At 44.4% G+C, this 19,298-nt stretch overlaps 1 protein-coding gene across 3 annotated transcripts in view; it reads right to left on the bottom strand.

Moving 5' to 3' along the window:
• JAK1 (Janus kinase 1) overlaps positions 1–19,298 on the bottom strand; it is a 1,055,078-nt gene that overhangs the window by 281,924 nt on the left and 753,856 nt on the right. For all 3 annotated transcript variants that reach the window (XM_069641985.1, XM_069641984.1, XM_069641986.1), the window contains one exon: positions 13,922–14,072. In XM_069641985.1, the coding sequence (XP_069498086.1) occupies positions 13,922–14,072 (151 nt within the window). The remainder of the gene's footprint in view (positions 1–13,921; positions 14,073–19,298) is intronic.

Below are 19,298 nucleotides of genomic sequence, written 5' to 3'. Positions count from 1 at the left end.
TCCCATGAGTTTTGCAAGTGCTACATTGAGGTCCCAACCTGGAGGTGGGTTTGACATAGGAGGATGGAGTCTCTTTACTCCCTCCATGAATGCATTAATGACCAGAACCTTCCACCATGATACTTTGCTGTGAGAGGTGGTGTATGCTGATAGAGCTCCCAGGTGAACTTTTATAGAGTTAAAGACTAACCCTGAGTCTAATAAGTGGTGCATGTAATGAAGAATGTGAGTTGGAGTACATTCTATTGGGTTTATTTATTTTGACTAGTACCAAAGTACAAATCTTCGCCACTTGTCAAAAGAACAGTGTGTGGTGTTTGGTTTATGTGCCACCTTGAGGATATCCATACACCTTTGAGGTAAATTAAGATGTCCAAACTCTATGACCTCAGGAGCCATGCAGCCTAGTTCAGTGAGTGTATTTGAGGGTGTACTGTTGTTCCCCTGTGCTGGGAAAGCAAGTTGGTCTGGTACGGGAGCTTGATCGGATTGCACATCGCCAGTTTTTGCAGATGTGGATACCAAGGTTGTCTCGCCCACAAGGAAGCAACTAGGATTAGAGTCATCTGTTCTCTGTGAATCTTGTTCACCACTCTGTTCATTAGTGGAGTTGGAGGAAAAGCGTAGGCAAATTTCCCTGACCAATTCCTCCATAGGGCGTTCCCTTGGAGTCTTGCTGGGGAAACCTGGACGTGAAGTCTGGGCATTGCTTGTTTTCTCTTGTAGCGAACAAGTCTAGCGTGGGGTAACCCCTCTGTGAGAAAAGGTCATCTACGACATTTCTGTTGAGTCGCCACTCGTGATCTTCTGGTAGAGGATGTCTGCTTAGCGATTTCCCTAGGGTGTTGAGTTCCCCTGGAACATGTTGGGAAATAAGGAATATCTCCAGTTTGATTGCCCATTTCCATACTTTCTGTGCTAGCCTGGACAACTTTACAGAATGTGTGTCACCCTGTTTGTTGATATAGAACATTGCAGTGGTGCTGTGCTGTCTGTGAGAATTTGTACCAACTGATTTGTCAGGTACAATTGGAAGGCTTGGAGCATTTTGAATACTGCTAAAAGTTCCAGCAAGTTGATGTGGTTCTGTGCTGTAATTTGAGTCCACAGACCATGTGCTGTGAGATGAAGGTGATGGGCCCCTACCCGGAGAGTGATGCGTCTGTTGTAACTACTGCTTGCACCGCCGGGTCGTGCAACCGTTTTCCTTGAATAGATTCTCCTTTGTCCACCAACGTAGAGCTTGTACTAGTGTTGGCAAAACTACCACTAGATCGTTCCACTGACCGCTTGTCTGAGAACACTGTTTTTCCAACCACCCCTGCATTGGGCGCATTTGCAATCGTGCGTGTGGGGCCAGCTAGATGCAAGATGCCACCATGCTGAGCAACCACATAGCATTGCGTACGCTTATCTGGTGACCGGCATGATACTGAGGTATTTGCAGCAGTATGTTTTGGATTCTTTCCTTTGATGGAAAGACTAGCCCTACTTCTGTTTTCATGACAGCTCCTAAGAACTGTTTGGTCTTGTTTGGTACAAGGCCTGACTTTTTCTCGTTTATCTAGAAGCCCAATTGGAAAAGAAGGTTAATTGTTCTTTGTGTATTTTGCTTGAAAATTTGGGGCGTTTCCCCCATGATTAGCCAGTCGTCAAGGTAGGGGTACATTGGGATTGCCTCCCTGCGCAGGTGCACTGCCACCACCGCCAGTACCTTGGTGAATACCCTTTAATTGGTAGTGCTGGCTGCTATCTTGAAACGCAAGAACTTTCTGTGCGCTGGGAACATTGAAATATGAAAATAGTCATCTTTCATATCCAAGGTTGCCATGTAGTTCCGGGGCGCATTGTTAGATCTTTTTTCGGCACAAGGATGTACGCTGATTAGATCCTCTTGTTTACCTTGTTCGCCAAGACGATTTCGACGGCGTCCTTTAACAGCAGCGCTTCCACCTCTTCCAGAAGTATGCGCTGTTCCTCCTTCGTGGTGGTTCTTTGCCGCGGGGCATGGTAGGAGGGTCGTTGTAGAACCTATATGCAATACCCACCCGCCACGGTAGATGGCACTCACTTGTCTGAGGAGATTCCCTCCCATGCGTGGGTGAAGTGTGTTATACATCATTCTACTGGAGTGATATGGGAAGGGACCTGAAGCGGGTCGTCATTGCTTTGGGGGTGTGGATCCACCTCTGAAAGAGGAAGATCTGCCCCAGCTGCAAGATCGTCGCTGGCCCCTCTGGAAGCCTTGTGATGATTGGCCTCAAGTAGAACCCCAGGATGAACCCTGACCCTGGGTGTATCCAGAACTTCTTTGCAAATTTTGTCCCCTGAAACAACAACAATTATGGCCTCCCCTTTGACCTGAGGGTTTGTTTGTAAGTTGACCTATGGACTTCAGAGAGTCATATTCGTCTTTCGCAGTTTTGAGAGAATCTTCTACTGCTTTGCCGAATAGACCATTAGGCTCGATCAGCATATTGAAGAGGGTCGCTTGTGTCTCTAATTTAAAGCCTGACTGGAGCAGTCATGCATGGCGCTTTATAAATGTGACCTCTGCGATAATTCTTCCAGCATTATCTGCTGCATCTAAATTATTTTTCAAAATGCAGTTAGACACAGCCTTCCCTTCTGCTACTGCAAGGGAGTGTTGGGGTTCTAATGGCTCTGGGGCTGAGGCCATTATTTTGGCCATTTCCTCCTACTTGTGGCAGTTGTAGCTGAGTGGTGTTGTAGGCAATTCTAGCCTGGTATGCTGCTGAGATCGCCACTTTCCTACCGAAAGTGTATATTTTTTTGCTCTCATTATCAGGGGTGCCTCTGATAAAGCGAGAGGTGTTTCCGCTCTTTTAACGACCAATGAGTCCGGATTTAATAGACCCATGATGTAGAGGGGATAAAACGAAAAAAATGTCAATGCATGGGTTTACTGGCCGCATTAGGTTAGAGGTTACCAGAGAGGGTTGTAGTTGCCTTTGCACGGATTGCAATAAAGGGATACATTGGGTTACTGCTTTCTTGTCACCCAATATGTCTACAACAACATTCTTGTTGAGTTGTGTTTCTTGTGTCTGAATTTGGAAGTGATCAGCTGCCTTTAGGATCATGTCATTGAATTGGAGTTGGTTATATACCAGTGAGTCTGCCATCGGCGGGTCTACATGATCTGTAGACGGTAAGACAAACGTCTCCTTCGTCGTCCTCATAATAATGATCTACCTCCCCTGTGTCCTCCGGATCCTCGGAATCTGTATATGCTAAGCTTTTGGTTGGGGTCATGGAGTTTAAACTGGTCTGGGTTCTGTTGAGGATGTCTGGCCTTGCTTTTTTTGCGGGGGGTTGTGACAGTGTCGCCCCACTAGCTGGTGGCATGTTCTGTAGGTTTTCTAGAGCTTGAGGGTTTTTCTAAAAAAATAAATCAGCCATGAAGTACATGCTTATGACTCTGGTTATATCCTCAGCAGACCACAGTGGGAGGTAGCTCAGGTGTAGGCTGCCTCTTGTGTTTCATGGTTTCAGACATAGTTCCCTCCCCTTGGGTAACACTCTCCTTTTCCCATATTGGACTTGTGGGAATTCGATGTGTGATGTTTCGAAGTCTGCCCTTTCAGCAGTGTTGCTGGGAGAGTTTTTTTACACAAGAGACAATTTCTAAGTCTCTTGCTGGGATTTAGCCGATTTCGACGTGATTGTTGCATGTTGTTTTTCAGTGGATGAACTATCCAGAGCCGCGTCTTTCTATGTTTTTTTCGGCAGTAGTTCTGGACACAGCCTCCGAATCCGATTTATCTCTCAACTTCGGGGGCCTGTCGTGAGGCGAACGCGATAGCGAATGCCCAGAGAACAGGGAACTGGTGGACCTCCCCCTTGACGCCGTGTGTGGCTATGTAGTCGGTGTTGATGCCGATTTATGGCTTTGCGTTGTGTGTGGTCTGGTGGGGTCAGGGGCTTGCACGTGGGAATCCGATGCATCCCTTTTGCCGTCGTCATCACGGACGCCAATGCTGCCATCGCTAGAAGCACCCTCCATGTCTATGGTGGCCTTGGACTGCATGACGTGGTGGGCCCAGCGTTTTGCAGTCCTTTAAGGTTTTGGGCTTAAAAAGCTTGCAAGCCTAACAGTGGGCCTCGTTGTGATCCCTCGGAAGACGGAGTTTGCTCACTCTGTGCAAGTCCTTCCAGGGAAATATATTGTTACAAGATGACAACATTTAAAAGGTGTATTTTCCATGTCTAATTGGAAGGGCAACTTGGCGATTAGAAAGGGGAGAAGGGAAAACATGTATTCTCTTAGTTAACTAAGATATGTACCACCCCCCACTCTCCCTACTGTGTGGGCCGGGGCCCAGAGCGGCCTTCCAAGGCCGTGACGGACTTCGTCGAGGCAAGTTCAGCATCCGATGAAGTTTGTCCGCAAAACGGTTGTCGCAGTTGTTGTCGAGGAACAGCTATAACAGGACAGGAAGAGTAACTAGCTATAAGTTTTAGAAAATAAATGGCGTTAGCCGGAAAGGAACTCCACTTTCAGCGTCTGACAATGATGGCGGAAAAAAACTATCTGAGGGACCTCGACACGTGAATGACCATGGGTACAGGGATATGATATGGCATTTATAACGTGCCTATACACAAGTGTTTCAAAGCGCGGTGAGGCAAGGGAGGGGAAACAGAGGGAAGACAAACAACGATCCTACTAGGCCAGGTGACATTGAGATCGCGCAAGTGCAGGGGAGGGGGAAAAGTGCTGGGGGAAGGGGGAAGGGCAGTGCAGTACATAGGATAGCATTCAAATAAATAAAACAAATAAAAGTGCAGCCAGCTTGTGGCAAGTGCAAGGGTCAGTGCAGACATCGGGTATCAAGTGCTAGTAGGGGCTGTAGGGATACAGCAACAGTCCATGAGTTCAGGGTTGCCAGGGAAGCAGTGCAGGTGTGCAACTGCCAGGGCTGGGGGGGACCTGGGCCCGAAATCGGAGGGTAGCCAGGTAACCAGTGCAGTTTCAGATTCTGCTAGGAGATCAGCAGGGGAGAGGAGGAGAGAAAGCAGAAGCAAAGAGGAAGGTCTGAAGGTGCTTCCGGAAACAGAGATGGCTATCCTCAACATTCAAAGAGGCAGGGAGGCTGTTCCAGAGGGAGGCCCCAGCAGAAGACAGATCTACCACCAACTCGCTGCTTGGAGAAGCAACTAACCCTGAGGGAGTTGGAGGCGGATGAGCGAAGAGCTTGAAAAGGAAGATATTTAGGAATTGAGAGTTGAAGGTATTAAGGTCCCAGGCCCCAGAAGGCCTTTAAGCCAGTCGGCACCAGATCCAGTAAACCCCACCCAGGAAAGCCTCCTATTCTTACCCGTGTTTTGCCATGCTGGAGCCGCTTTTGCCAAAACTGATACTTGCCTACATGTTTCCCATACAATCACATAGCTCTTAGACTTTGTCCCATTGACTTCTATGGAACTATCTACCTGTCCGGAAACTCTCCTTAAGTGGATTGGGGGTAATTACCTGCCCCTGGACATTTATCCTGGGCCCACAAGGGGAGCGCTGGACCAAGAACTGGATTTATTGCTATTACCAGAGGTTTGTAATGTATTTAAAGTCTTGCTCCTTTCTCCTGTAAATGTGAAAACTTGGTTAACTGTAAGTAAGTTAAGTAACTGTGTCACTAATATCTCTTGGGGTTAATTTCTACTCAGAACTGTTGCCAAAACATATCTTGATTTTTGGAGGTATTGTACTGTGTGTAGACCTTGTTTTCCCCTACTATCACCGTTTAATTGGTATATTCCCATTAGGGGTTTGTAACTATTTTTGGGCATGATATATGGTTCCCTTTTCTTCCTATCCCTTGCCTATGTGTGTTGGGTACTGACCACCTAGTCTAGGACCTACCATACACAAAAGGGTGGGCTGTGCATTTTGAATACTTAACATGTGTAGGACTAAGTGGATTTTACCTGCTTTGTTAGGCTGTCTGGTTCCCTTGTTTCCCCCTCCCCCTCTAGTAATTTTAAGTTAGGTACCTATCCGTCATAGTGGGTCCACATAAAAGCAATGGCGCAAACCCTCTAAGACATGTACTGTTTTAGAATAAACTGATATTCTTTAAAACTGTGTATTATGTGCCAAGTACTTTTTTGACCGATAAGCGATTTGTGTAACAAGATGAATGTATTTTTCAATATACTGGTGTAGTGTATTTTCAATGGTAAGTGTGTAGACTAATTGTTTTTTTTTAAATTTAAAATGCATCTTGGTTTATTTCTTAAACCTTACATTTGTGCAACATATTGATACAATTTAAGAATAATATGGATAAAAACGGAAAAAGGAAAGAATCTCTGAACGAGAATAGCATAGTCTTTAAAACACTTATGTATAGTTTGCAGCAGTGATGTCGTTCCAAAAGTGGACGATTGTGGACACCATTTTTCTGTTGTTTCCCATTAAAATATAGCTCCACCGTGCCTCAGTGTCCAATGGGATGGTTGCTGACTCGCATCTTTTACTGTATGTCAGCCTTTTCTGATTCAGAGCTTCACATTCCATTATTATATGTTTGATGGTTTCTGCAATGGCTTTGCAGAATCTGCAGTTAGTACTGTTCGAGGGATTCAGAGTCCATATGCCTAGGATTTGTCGTGTAGGAAGGATATTTAACCTAAATCTTAGGAAGGTGTAGCGTTTTTGGCGATCCGGGAATAGGTGAGGTAATGGGGCAGTTGGTTTATTGCTCTTGCTTCTCCGTCGCATTTGAGATTTAGCTTGTATTCATCTTTCTTTTTTTCTGTCTCAATCCAGTCTAGTCTAGCCAGATGCTTTTTGGCTTGTTGAGGCCTTTTTATCAGCATGTCGAGTGATATGTTTTTTTCCGAGCATATGAGCTCTAAGGCTTCTCTCCATCTTGTCAGTACAGAGTTGTTTGGTATTGATGGCGATGCTCTAAATATATCAAGTGTTGCGATGTTGTCTTCCTTATTCAGTTTCCTGTATGTGTCAAGGATTTTCCACGTAAATTATGGATTGCAAAGATTGAAGGCCGAGCTCGTAGCGTATATGTGGCATGGGGGTTGATTGTGGTAGAGATAGGATTTTCCGCCAGTAGATGGCTTTGAGTTGGACCCATATAGATTGATCCATGTTAATAAGGCATTCCCCCCCGTATGCCCCTGTATGTCAAGATTGCTGTTACTTTTTGTTTGTAAAACGCTAAGGCAGGTTTGATCGAAAATTTACCAAATTTCCAGTGGATGATTAAACCCTGTCTGGCCAGCGATTTGACTTTTGATTTTAAGTGGAGTGCCCAAGGAATTTCGCTCATTGATTGGTTTATCCAAATTCCTAGGTACTTGTATGTGCTGACTTGTTCCAATCGTTGGTTTTGAAGGAAGAACACTGGGAGTTTCAATTTACCTTGGGCTTTCCTTGTTAAAGTCATGACTTTTGTTTTTTTTATATTTATGGAGAGTTCATTGTGATCCATGTATTGGATCGCTTTTTTTAGTGCAATCTGAAGACCGCGTGGCGTTTTTGCAAGGAGAATAATATCATCAGCATAGATCAGACATGGGACCGCACTGTTGTTAAGTTTCGGTGGGGTTGATGTTAGGCGAGTTGATGCTTTCCTCGTAGTCAGATGTGAACAGGTTAAATAGGGCAGCAGCCAACAGGGAGCCTTGTTTGAGCCCGTGCCATGTTCTGATTTTGTTACTTACGATCCCATCTGCTGTCATTCTCACCTGGATCTTGGTGTTCGAATATAGGAGTTTTATAAGTGCCAGTATGTCGCTAGGACATCCCCATAGCTCCATTTTTTTCCACAGGAGTTCCCTGTTGATGGTGTTGAAGGCGAGTCTTAAGTCTACGTATGCAACATACACTTGGGTGTTCGTCTTGTCCGCTTCGTGTTTTAGTATGTTCAAAATTAATAGGTTTATGCTTGCGCCAATTCTTCTCACAAATCCCGTCTGTCGAGTTGCTTGGTGGTTGGTCAGTTTTGACCATGCGTTTAATCTTGTTAGGAGGTGGTTTGCGAATACTTTCCCCAGAGGATCTAGTAATGCCAACGGTCGGTAATTCGTCAGATCTTTGGTGGATCCCTGTTTGTATATTGGGATTATTGTTGCCAACTGCCAAGATGTAGGTATTGTTTTGGTGCTGTTGATTAGGTCGATAATTGCACCGCAGAGTTCCGCCCATGGTTTAGGATCCTTTTTGAGAATTGCATTTGATAGCCCATCGGGACCAGGGGCCTGTGATGCATTTAGGTTCTGGATCACATTTTCGAGATATTTTACTTTGTATACAATTTCCCGTGTGTCTTCCTTTTGGGTGATGGTTTTTCCTTGAATTGCTGGTCTTTTTTTATATAACTCGGTGAAGTATCTGGTCCAGACTTGCTCAGTAACATCGACTATCATTGCTTCTTGTTTGTTAGAATTCGAGTTTAATATGTCCCACAGACGTCGGGTGTTGTTGTTTCTGAGAATAGACATGTTTTCTGCATTCTCTTGTTCTTGTATCTTTTTCGCATTTTTTAACCAATTTTTTAATTTTTGCTTGGCTCTATGTATTTTTGTTTTTTTGGTTAAACTCGTTTCGTGTTTTGCTTTTCTCACTTCTCTTCGCATTTCTTTTTTTTTTTCAGCAATCGAGTGATTATAGGTGTTCTGATGCCTCGGGTGTTGAAGGTCTTTCCGGACGGTTGTCAGTTTGAACTGATTCAGCAGCCATCCGTAGTTTATTTTGCTGTTGTCTTTTAAATCAGCATTCTTGAGTGTTTCCGTCAAGGTTTTTAGTTTGTGGTGGGAAATTTTGAGTAGGTTCATTCTGGAGTTTACCGTTATTGGAAGGATGTGCATTCTCCTTGGGGAAGTGCCACTTATGTCCCACAAATGCTTCAGGATGTAATGGTCACTTAGGTTGCTGTATATGTTTTCTACTTCCTTGATGGCTGCTGAAATTCTTTGAGACATAAAAATAGTCTATTATGGATTGCTTGTTTCCACATGACCAGGATGGAGTGGGGGTCAGTGTGTCTTTGTTTATTGCATCCAGGCGGATGAGATTCCTATTGTCTAGTTCAGCTGACCATCTTCTTGCACGGGGTTCAAGTCGATATTCTTCTATCTTTTTTCCTTTCGAATCATAAATATGGAAATTAAAGTCGCCACATAAGATGTGGTCTATACCTTCGTATTTCTGTGTGTTGCTGTCAATTATGGAAAGGATTGTGTCTGTTGTCTGCTCGTCTTCGAGTTTCTTTGGGTTCCAGTAAACTTTGGTAATGCTCCGGTATTTGGAGGGATTCCCTACATCATTTGTAGTTTGTTCCAGTTCCGGTGATAAACATTTTTTGAGTATTGTGTTTTGTGCGCAGGTGTCTAGGTTTGTGTATTCTATGACCTCATAGGAAAGGTCGTGTCTGATTAAGGTGATGAGACCGGCTGATGGTCTACCTGTCTTTCCTGCAATTGCGGGATTCGTCTGCGTTTGGTATACTTTGCAGATTGGAGAAACAGTGAGCCAGGTCTCTTGTAGGCATATTATGCTGGCATTATTCAAATCTGCAAGTGGTTTTTGGAACAAATGCGAGTGACCACGTGTGTTCCATGAACAACATGTCACAAGCTGATTAATGTCTGGATTTCGTTGTTATAGTGAAGTTTGGTTGTTGTAATCAATGGTGCTATTTGTTGACTCGAGATTTCTCCAGAAGGGGGTTTTGTCAATACTTCTCCTGGTGCCTGCTCTTCTCAGTCTATGCTGATGAGTATCAGGGTTATGGAAGCTGATGTCACTTTCGTTGGAGCTCTTGTTATGCGGGCCCCAGAGCTTGGTGTATTCTAGGTCTTCGGTGCTGCTAATTTCTGAGTACATTTGGCTGTTTTATAGAACGTGCTCATGGTGTATGCTTTCATATTGCTGAGCGAAGCATTCTACTATTGATAGATCGAAACCAAGGTATTTTATGTCTTTCTTGGATGAAGCAATTTTCCTCAGTTTTTTCTGTGTGACAATGTATCAAAATGTCGTCCAGACTTTTGATGTTAATGAATTCGATTGTTTTCAGATCTATCACAGTGATCGACTTTAAATTTGGGATGGCTTGAAATAGGCAAAGGGTGTTCGTCCTATTCATGATCAGTTTTACATCACGATTTGTTGCCCTTTCGAGTCTTAATATATACCGATGGATCTTGTGAAGTGGGTCAACAAATTGTGGGTATTTTAGTTCTATCTGACTAGAATTCTTTAGTTTAGGATGCATCTGGTCCTCTAGATTCAAGGTTTGGTACGGGTTCGCTGACTGAGGGCGTGGAGGTTAAAGAGTTATTTGACAAAGTCAGATCGCCATCTGAGATCTCCTCACATGATATCTCTGCAGTTATCATCGGGCTTTCATGGGTCTCTTCCTAGCAGTCCAATATTATCATTGATGACGTGTTGATTTGGTCTCCCTGTTCAGTTGGTATCTCAGGATTTTCGTTCACTTTATGTTCAGATTCTTGTTCGGAATATGTTGACAAGTTCATCAATGATTCTAGGTTTCCTTTGTCACTGTCCTCTGTTCCCGAAAATGGGATTGAGTTGTTGGTTTGTTGAATTTCTTCTGATTCTTTCTTTGAATGTCCTTGCAGATTAGATTGCACTGGTATGCTCGTTTTAGATCTGGCTATTTTTGTTTCTTGACGCTGGTTTTGTGTAGCTTTTTTATTTTCGTTTGCACTGTATATTAGATTTCTCAGAAAAGCTCTTGAGCCATTTTGATGCTTTTTAGTTAAGGTCTTTTTGGTTTTTTTCCGCATTTTGGCCGCATCACGGGGGGGTGAGCCTGGAGTTAGGTCAATTAGTAGAATATCGCAGTCGATGTTCTTGTTCTCCAATTGAGAAACCTTTTGATTTATCACCGTTGACTTCTTTTTTTGGTTTATAGTTTGCGTCTCATTATTAGTGTTTTTTGCCTACTTGGGGACTGTTTGTGTGTTCAGGCTTTTTGTTGCTGTTATAGCGATAAGAGCTTCAATTAGTGCGGCTTTATCCGATCTGTCTTGTCTTGCTATTTCAGCAAGTCAATGTTGCCAGTTGTAGCTGATCTCTGCTTCTTTGTTAAGACGTGCTCTTTTGTTTGGCATATATTGAGGCCAGTAAGGTCGTGTGCTCTTTCGTCTCCATGTTCAATTCGTGGAGCTTTATGTATGGGATCATGGTTTGGGTCGTCACTGCCATCAACATGTTTTGGAGGTCGACCATGGAGGTCGCTATAGACTCTTGGGGAGCTGTCAAAGTTGTTGCGCAAGTGCACTTTCTATGTTCATTCGTTGAATCCATTTTCTCTGGGCACATTGATTGGTTTTTGTTGGCCATAGGATTATTAGATCTAGGGTTCATCTCGGGTCTGCTTGTCAGGGGGAGCGTTTATTTTTTTTAATTTTTTTTTTAGCTTTCTATTTTTGTCCTGTAATTCCATTAAGGCCTCAATGACAGTCAGATCGAGTGATAATCGCTCTATCCGTTTAACATTGATGGGGAATGTATTTGTAGCGTTCTGTTCAGGAGTCCTTGTGCTTTCATAATGATTCTTCCATTGAGTCTTTGCGTGCATTGCTCTCTCTTTTTGTGAGAATAGGCTGGGAGTGGATGATCGATCCTTTCCTCTCGCCTCATACTCGCCACTGGTTCCTAACGACCCTGGTTCTTTTTTAAATTCACTTAATATGGTAGATGGATAGGTCGATTGGAACTGCGCTCCCGTCGAGGCAGAGGAGTAGTTCTTAGGTATGGTTTGCTGTATATCTTTCCGTATGGTTTGTTTGGTTTCCTCTGCTGTGAAATTGGTCACGGTGTTAGACTCAATCAAGCAGCGTTTCATTTTGTCTTTTGCGGTGGATTGTGTCTCAAGGGCGTTTTCTTTGCTTCCGTCGCGAGGATTAACGCTTTCTAGCTTTGAGGCTGTCGGAGCGTCTAGCATGTTCATTTCTGCATCACTGTGACAGGTTTGGCTGTCTAGATTATATATGTCGCAGTCCGCCTGTCAGTATTAGTTTAGGAGGCTGTCTGCGTCTTTGGCTGAGATAGGAATGAGGGTTGATATGCGCATTTCCTCCATGATTTTTGTTCGCATCCTGGTGTTGGGGTGTATATTCAGCGCAACTTGCTCTTTCCCTTCTGCCATACTTATTCTGATTTGTTTATTTTATTTTGCTAATGTTTTTTTGTTCGTGTCTTTTGTATGACTTTGGTCTTTGGTATCAGCTAATCTCGAATACAGATTCAAGCTCAGGCACACGAGACAGAAGGGAGCTCCCAGATCCGCGTGACTAGGAAGTACTGGCGCACGGCCCTTCCCCCTCTCACAACGCTGGGTGGTGGAAAGTCGGCGCGGGCGGCAGGAGAGGAAGGAATACCCGAGTTCGGGCTGTTGGAGAGGCAGTAGGGTAAGTAGCAGGTTTGCAGCGGGGAAGAGAGGGGGGTGTGGTTAGACAGCCTCAGGCAGGGTAGATGGATGATCTTCTCACTTCTGACGCTCAAGGGCGTATGCACCGCGCCGCATCAAGGGAGCATCGGTGTTCCTCAGCAGAGTCGTGGGGGCGGGCCAAGTGTACTTGTTGCCGAGGTGCCAAGGCTGCCAGTGCCGCTCCTCCACAACAAGTGGTACGGCGGGCTGGGCAGGGCGGTGTCAAGGGACTGGGCGGGCTTCTTCGCCTGAGTTAATGTGACGAAGTAGATCGGGTTCCGGAAATCTGAAGCAGACGCCGATCGCGCCGATCCCTTCACCAGCAATCAAACATTCAGGAGGGGGCAGGAATACAGGCAGATTCCAGATTCAATTATGCACCAAGTGCTGGGGCTCAAGGCAAATGGGTCAAAGGACCGAGTCCCGCAGTCCCCACACACGAGGCCGGCAGGTAGCAATCTGCGTTTCGCAATTTCCGCATGCAGACTTGTCAGATTAAAAGAGCAGGGGGTACTCAAGGCGAATGGGTCAAAGGACAGAGTCCCGCAGTCCCTGCACGCTATCCCGGCAAGCAGGCAGTTCCTGGGATAGATACTTGGTGAGTTATGAAGGGTCAGGTTCTATCCGTCTTTTAGACTTAGATATCAGTTCTGCCAGCTATCAATGTTTGTGCAGTTTAGGGGGGAAAAGCATGCTTCCAGGTGTGTTTCTTACCTGGAGCTTCCTGCTTTCTGTGAGTCCCGCGGACTCCTGCCTACTCCACACTTGACCTCCACACTCCGCGGGCCGCTCCGCGGTCTGTTGTAGGTTTAGTAGAGGCAATAGTCTCCTCCTCAATAGAGCTAGAAAGAATACTGTGGCAGCTCCTGCAGACTCCACAATCGACCTCCACACTCCGCAGCCCGCTCCGCGGTCTGTTGTAGGTTTAGTAGAGGCAATAGGCTCCTCTCAATAGAGCTAGAAAGAATACTGGGCAGCTCCTGCAGACTCCACACTCGACCTCCACACTAATTGACTAATGGACTAATTGTACTTGTGTCAGCCTGATGCCCCTACCTAAGAGTTACACGTTTGTTGCGCTGCCCATGTTACCTACCTTTAAGAGAGGTGAGGCTTCTCTTTCCTGGCAGGTGTTAGCCACTTGTTAGGGTAGGTGGCAGTAGATCCGTGAAGGTTGTAATAAAAAAAAACTGCCTTAAGTGTGCCAATCTCTCTACCTTTATTCAAAGGAAAATTTTGTTAAGCATGGTCTCTGTCCTCTCTAACCTCAATAGTTCATGAGACTCCCAAATTCCTCCTTATAGACCCCAGGCCGTCACAATGTAGGATCTCTGCCAAAGAACCCAATCTTCGTTCAATACATGAAACAAAAATCACACCTTCGTGTATGCAAGGGCATTAAATATGTTTCAGTCACTCGGGAATGAGATTTAACCACATACACAGACAGAAAGAATTACTAATGGACTTACTTTGCTCTTCTAGCTTATTAATGTCCCGCATAATTGCTCGAAAGAATGGTCTCTGGTTAGGATCGTAGTTCATGCACTGTTTCATCAGATCTGCCAACTCCCTGCACGATGGCGTTACCAGCATATAGTGCCCATCATAGAACCTCTCTTTCTGTAAGAAAACATAGCTGCTTCATTATGAATTAAGATACGAGGGAAACGGTTACAAAACAATGTGAAAACGTTTTGAGTTTAACTAATGTTTTTAACATTGGCCTAAATTGTAGGTTCCTGTTAGGGCCATGCATTGTTGCACACCCTCTGGTTAGAGAGTGTTCCTCACCAGCAAGAAAAAAAAACACACTCTCTAATTGTAAGAGCTGTGTCAGAGAAATCGGGCTTCAGTCAAGGGAGGAAGGAAAGCTTGTGGTGCAGTACAGTTATTCCACAAAGTTAACCAAACAAAACACCCACACCAGTGTACTGAGAAATATACGCTTTACTACAAAATTAAATATAGAATCTATATCTGGTAAAATAATGACTGTAGGTTAAACTAACTTAGTAAAGATACTGTGCACTTATCCGCAATTGTCAGTTTAGGCCAAACCCACTCCAAAGGTAATCGTGTTGCCCACCACCTGCACATCACAAGGCTAATTGGTGGGAAGAAAACACGAGCTCTAGACAATCAAAACACACAGTAATAAAATCATAATGAGGGCCCCATATGCCAACACAAAACGTAGTCACAGTGATTCATGACCCTCTCGGAAAAAGTATTATAAAGAGTATCCATGCACACCAAACAGTAAATGCAGCAACCAGGGGGAAGGAAGAGGTAAGATGCTTCAAAACATAGAACCAGAGGCCAGGAACCAAAGGTCAGAACACAATTAGGCTTATTCTGCCAACTCATTCCACTCCTACAAAAATGGATACAGTGATACTTAGCAGTGATACACTAACTAGGCATTCTTCCTCGACAGGAACAGAATGTACGATTTTAGAAATACAGCTGCAATCAGTGAAAGAGAAATGGGAAACATATGGAAATGCAAATACCTGACGACAAATGGGGCAGATATTGCGCACTCTCGAAAAAGGTATCCCTCAATGCCGGACTACGCCAGATATAATTCAAGATTCTCAATAGGTTACACTGTACGCCTGCAAAGGTTGCTAAATTTACAACAGACGATTCAGGCAATTGTCCCAAATGCGGGATGCCGCAAGCGGGATCCTATCACATGTATTGGAAATGCCCGGAAGTGGCAAAGTTTTGGGAACAGGTGGCCGCCATGTTGGCTGATGTCACACAGATTCCTCTGCATTTGTCTCCCCAAAAATATCTGTTCGGGGACATCAGTAAATGCTCGGAAAAAGTCAGAAGACTGTTTAATGTATCTTGTATTATTGCTAAGAAATGTATATTGCAAGTATGGAAAAGCTCAAAGCCCCCTACCATGAACACTTTCTTGCGAGAACTAACATACATCAATGAGTGTGAGGAACAATATGTGCTTACCCAACCCAGCGCGAGCCGACTGAAGGACATCTGTGGCCCTTTCAGGACATATCTATGTGACATGCTTACGGACAGCGAAACAGATATGTGAACGATGAACTGCTTAACATGTGATGATGCTATTGCTGTAAATTTACCATGAAATGCATTGACTGAGTGGTGTTGTAACTGATGAGACCTTAATAAAAAGATGTTTTAAAAAAAAAGAAATCAGTGGTACTTGCTAAAAGTCTAGTCTTTGGCCTGCAATTCAATGGGCCCAAGTGGGACCGTGGAAGAATATCCAGAAACAATACGTTCATATTCACTTTTGAAGAGTTTCAGTGAAGTTCAAAAGTTCCCCATGGGAATCAATGGGACGGAGTCAGAAGGCACATCTGCAGGCATTGGGAAAAGGAAGGCAAGTTCCAGTTCTACTCCACTGATGTGGAGAAGACAATAACTGATACCGGGAGACAGCAGAGGACGACCTTCTAAAGAGCCCCACCCCAGGTTTGAGACAAAGCCTCCTCGGGAAGACGAGAAGCAGTACAAGATTCGAGCCACTTTTAAGTCAGAGACAAAACGTGGTAGAAGGGGAGCTTGGAGAAACCATGGACCATAGGACCTCTGAGGCTAAGTATATTAAATAATCAACCAGCCAAGGGCAATGAGGTAAGTACTTATAGCTGTGGTTCCTGAAAAATCAGATCAGGAATGACAGAACAACCTGGTGAGTTTGAAGCATGTTTTGCAGGGCAGATTACGGGATTTGGACATGCAGCAACCTGAACCCTGGACCAATGATGACCAAGACAACCCAAAATAAGAACAATCAGCTTTCCATTTAGTGGAACCCACCAGAATGCAGTAAAAAAACAACAGCAACGATGGCCTTATGAATCCGATCTGGCAGGTTCCAGTAGCTCAAAGGGCAAAGAAAGGCAACCAACCAGACGGACATGGCCACACTACGAAGACAGACGTGATCCAGGATGGCCCAGTCAAACAGGAGGGGAATGGGTATAGGTGTCCCAATACCATTCTGGGCAACAGCAGCCTCCTAACACCACAACAGGTGACCAAGGCAGTAAAAACAGGAAGCAGCAGTGAAATAGCCCAGAGACGGTCCCAGCATGAAGCCCCAGCCGAGCCAATATAGAGGACAACCCAGGAAGGACACCTAGCAGCCACAAATCGGAACTGGAATTAAGGCTATGAGGCCCTAGCTGGTATGGCCAACCTTTAATTCACAATTGTAGCAGCAACTTGGTCAAAACTCCTTCAGCAGTTAAGTAAACCTGCAGCCTTTGAGGAAAGATCCAGCAGACCTGAGACAGAGGCTGGGTCTAACCCTAGCTAAACCCATACGCCTTTAGGCTGGCCTAAGCAAGTCAGTTTGGTTGTTCTCCAAAACCACCTAATACTCAGGTCCACTCACATAGGATGTGTAATGGCCGGTCTAGAGCTGGGTACTGGTGTAAACTAGTCCAAGCCAAAAAAGAATCCAGGGCTGGACTCAGATTGAGCCTGCGTATGTGTGTTTAAGGCAAATCGTGTGGTTTCTCAAAGAAAAGGAATGCTTCAAAAAACAAAATGTCAGATAGCAGGGCTTAAAACAATACAATAGTACCCCAATGGCTATCAAAAAGATACATTGTGCTAGTAATGCAGTAAATCGGCTTGCAACCCTGTTGAAGCCATAAACAAAATTACATCGGTCACCAGCCTAATCCCTAAATACACTCAAAGTAGAGGGCCCCACTGACCACAAAAGAGGTATGAACCTAAAAACTACAGGGAAAAAAAGGAAAAGGTTTAGCGTTCCGATATAAAAGGGACAGCAGATTCCCCAAAAATGGAATTCTGCCTCAACTGTTTTCTTTTAAAACACAGATTTTCAACAACCACAAAGTTTCATGATCTTATTGCTGTGTTTAATGTTCTTGGCACATCAATTGCTCAAATTAATTCAGATAGAAACTTAAACAGAACATATGTGAACCCACGTCGGAAGAGTTCATTTTGATGTTTTATAGTAGAAGTCTATGCTTCAGTGAGATTTGGGTATCTGAAACTCTGAGGCTCTGCAACAGCACTGACTTATGGCAATGGATCACAGATGTGGACATTTGTATTGCAATGGAAAAAAGAGTATATACAGCCCGGGGATGTCCTGAGAAAGCTCAGAAAATATGGCAAAAATGGGAAGCTGCACACTGAACAGTAACCTGTATGGACAGACTGTGCTAAAACCCAAGGACTCGTAAGGGAACCAGTTTGCGTAATATTAATGTGGTAAAATGACTGGTTATGCTAATCTCCTCTGTATGTGAAGCAAGGTGTGGAACTACGAATGGGCGGGAAAGGGAAGTATTGGTTATCCCGCTGGTCGGGACTGTATGTTTTCTTTGTGTTAACAAAAAACAATAAAATGTTATATTAAAAAAACAGACTGTTTTTGTGCCGCTTCCCCATGTGCCACTCCTGACCCCTGTGTGTCTTTTATATGTCTGCCTGTGTTGCCAGGGGAAGACGTCATAGCAGTGCGGGATCCCTGCCGTTCGGAGCTGGGGACTGGCACTCAAGAATCTTCTGTTTTCCTATCATATGTCTCCTCGACGTCACTAATGGTATCTGGACTGTCCTGTTCTGCCTTGGATCATTCCGCTCCGACATGTTTTTCTGTTGATTCTTCAGGTGTTGGAGAATAGAAGATGGCCTCAAGTCAGTGGTAGAATTGGTGTTCCTTACCAGGGCGTATTGTCTAGCCGCACAGCAGTCAGTCAGTATCTATACTTACTTGCGGTATGCCCATGGCCCATTACGTTGGTCAACTCTGGAAGGAATGGGGCTTCTTGACATCAATGGGAACCCCTATAAAAAGGCAAATATGAAAAGGCTTTGCTAGATGCTACCATGTTGCCCGAAAAACTATCCATGACCAAATTTGCTGATCATCAGTCCTTAGACAACACAATTATTTGTGGCAATGAGTTCAGGAATCGAACAGCAAAATTGGCTGTCAAGCTAAATACAGGGGATGCATATGTTCTGCCTGTTAAATCTAGCCCTGACCCTTCTCCTTAGAAGACACTGAAAGAGCTGGCCACAATGCAGGTAAATGCCCCGCTCTAGTGGCTCCTCAGATCTTATCTTGTTAGACTGTATCATGGTCACGTAGATGTAGCACAAGATGGAATGGTCATGTCCTTGAACCCTCAATTTTGCTAAGATGGCTGAAGAATATTGCCAGCGATGTATTATTTGCCTGCACGGCAATGTGGGAAAGACTACACTCCAAGGAAGCATACCCACCTTCTAAGGGCCCTTCAGTGGGTCTATAAATTGATTTTCTGCAGCTTCCACAATGTAATGAATGGTAGTATCTTCTTGTCATACTGGATGTGTCCCGGGGTGGGTGAAGGCATACACATGTAGGAAAGTAGATGGAAACACAGTTGAAAAAACTTTAGTGACTGATTTTGTGCTGAGGTTTGGTGTGCCTATGAACCTTATTGTGATAAGGGCACCACCCACTTTGTTAATAGTATATTAAAGTCACTCTCTTCCATTCTGAACATTCACACAATGTGCACTGTCCTCACCACACTGTCAGGAAACTGGTTTGAAATGGCATGAAGCACTACCACTGGTGTTCAGCACGAGAAAAAAAAATCCTTGCAGCATCGAGTGTTAGGTTAATGTCTGCCAGGAAGAGATTGAAAAGGGCAGTAAAGCTCTGCTTTAGGCCTCTAGAAGTCTTAATCTCTGCTGAGAGGAATCCCAATCTGTGCAGTCTATCTCTCATGCTGGTATTCGTATGTAATGCAATCAGAAGGTGCAGAATTGTTTCAGGGCAGTTCCAGTTTGACATTTATTCCCACAAAC

The sequence above is a fragment of the Ambystoma mexicanum genome, chromosome 1q (assembly GCF_040938575.1).
Source record: "Ambystoma mexicanum isolate Mex_15411 chromosome 1q, UKY_AmexF1_1, whole genome shotgun sequence".
NCBI lineage: Eukaryota > Metazoa > Chordata > Amphibia > Caudata > Ambystomatidae > Ambystoma > Ambystoma mexicanum.
This window is presented reverse-complemented; position numbering and strand designations above follow the sequence as displayed.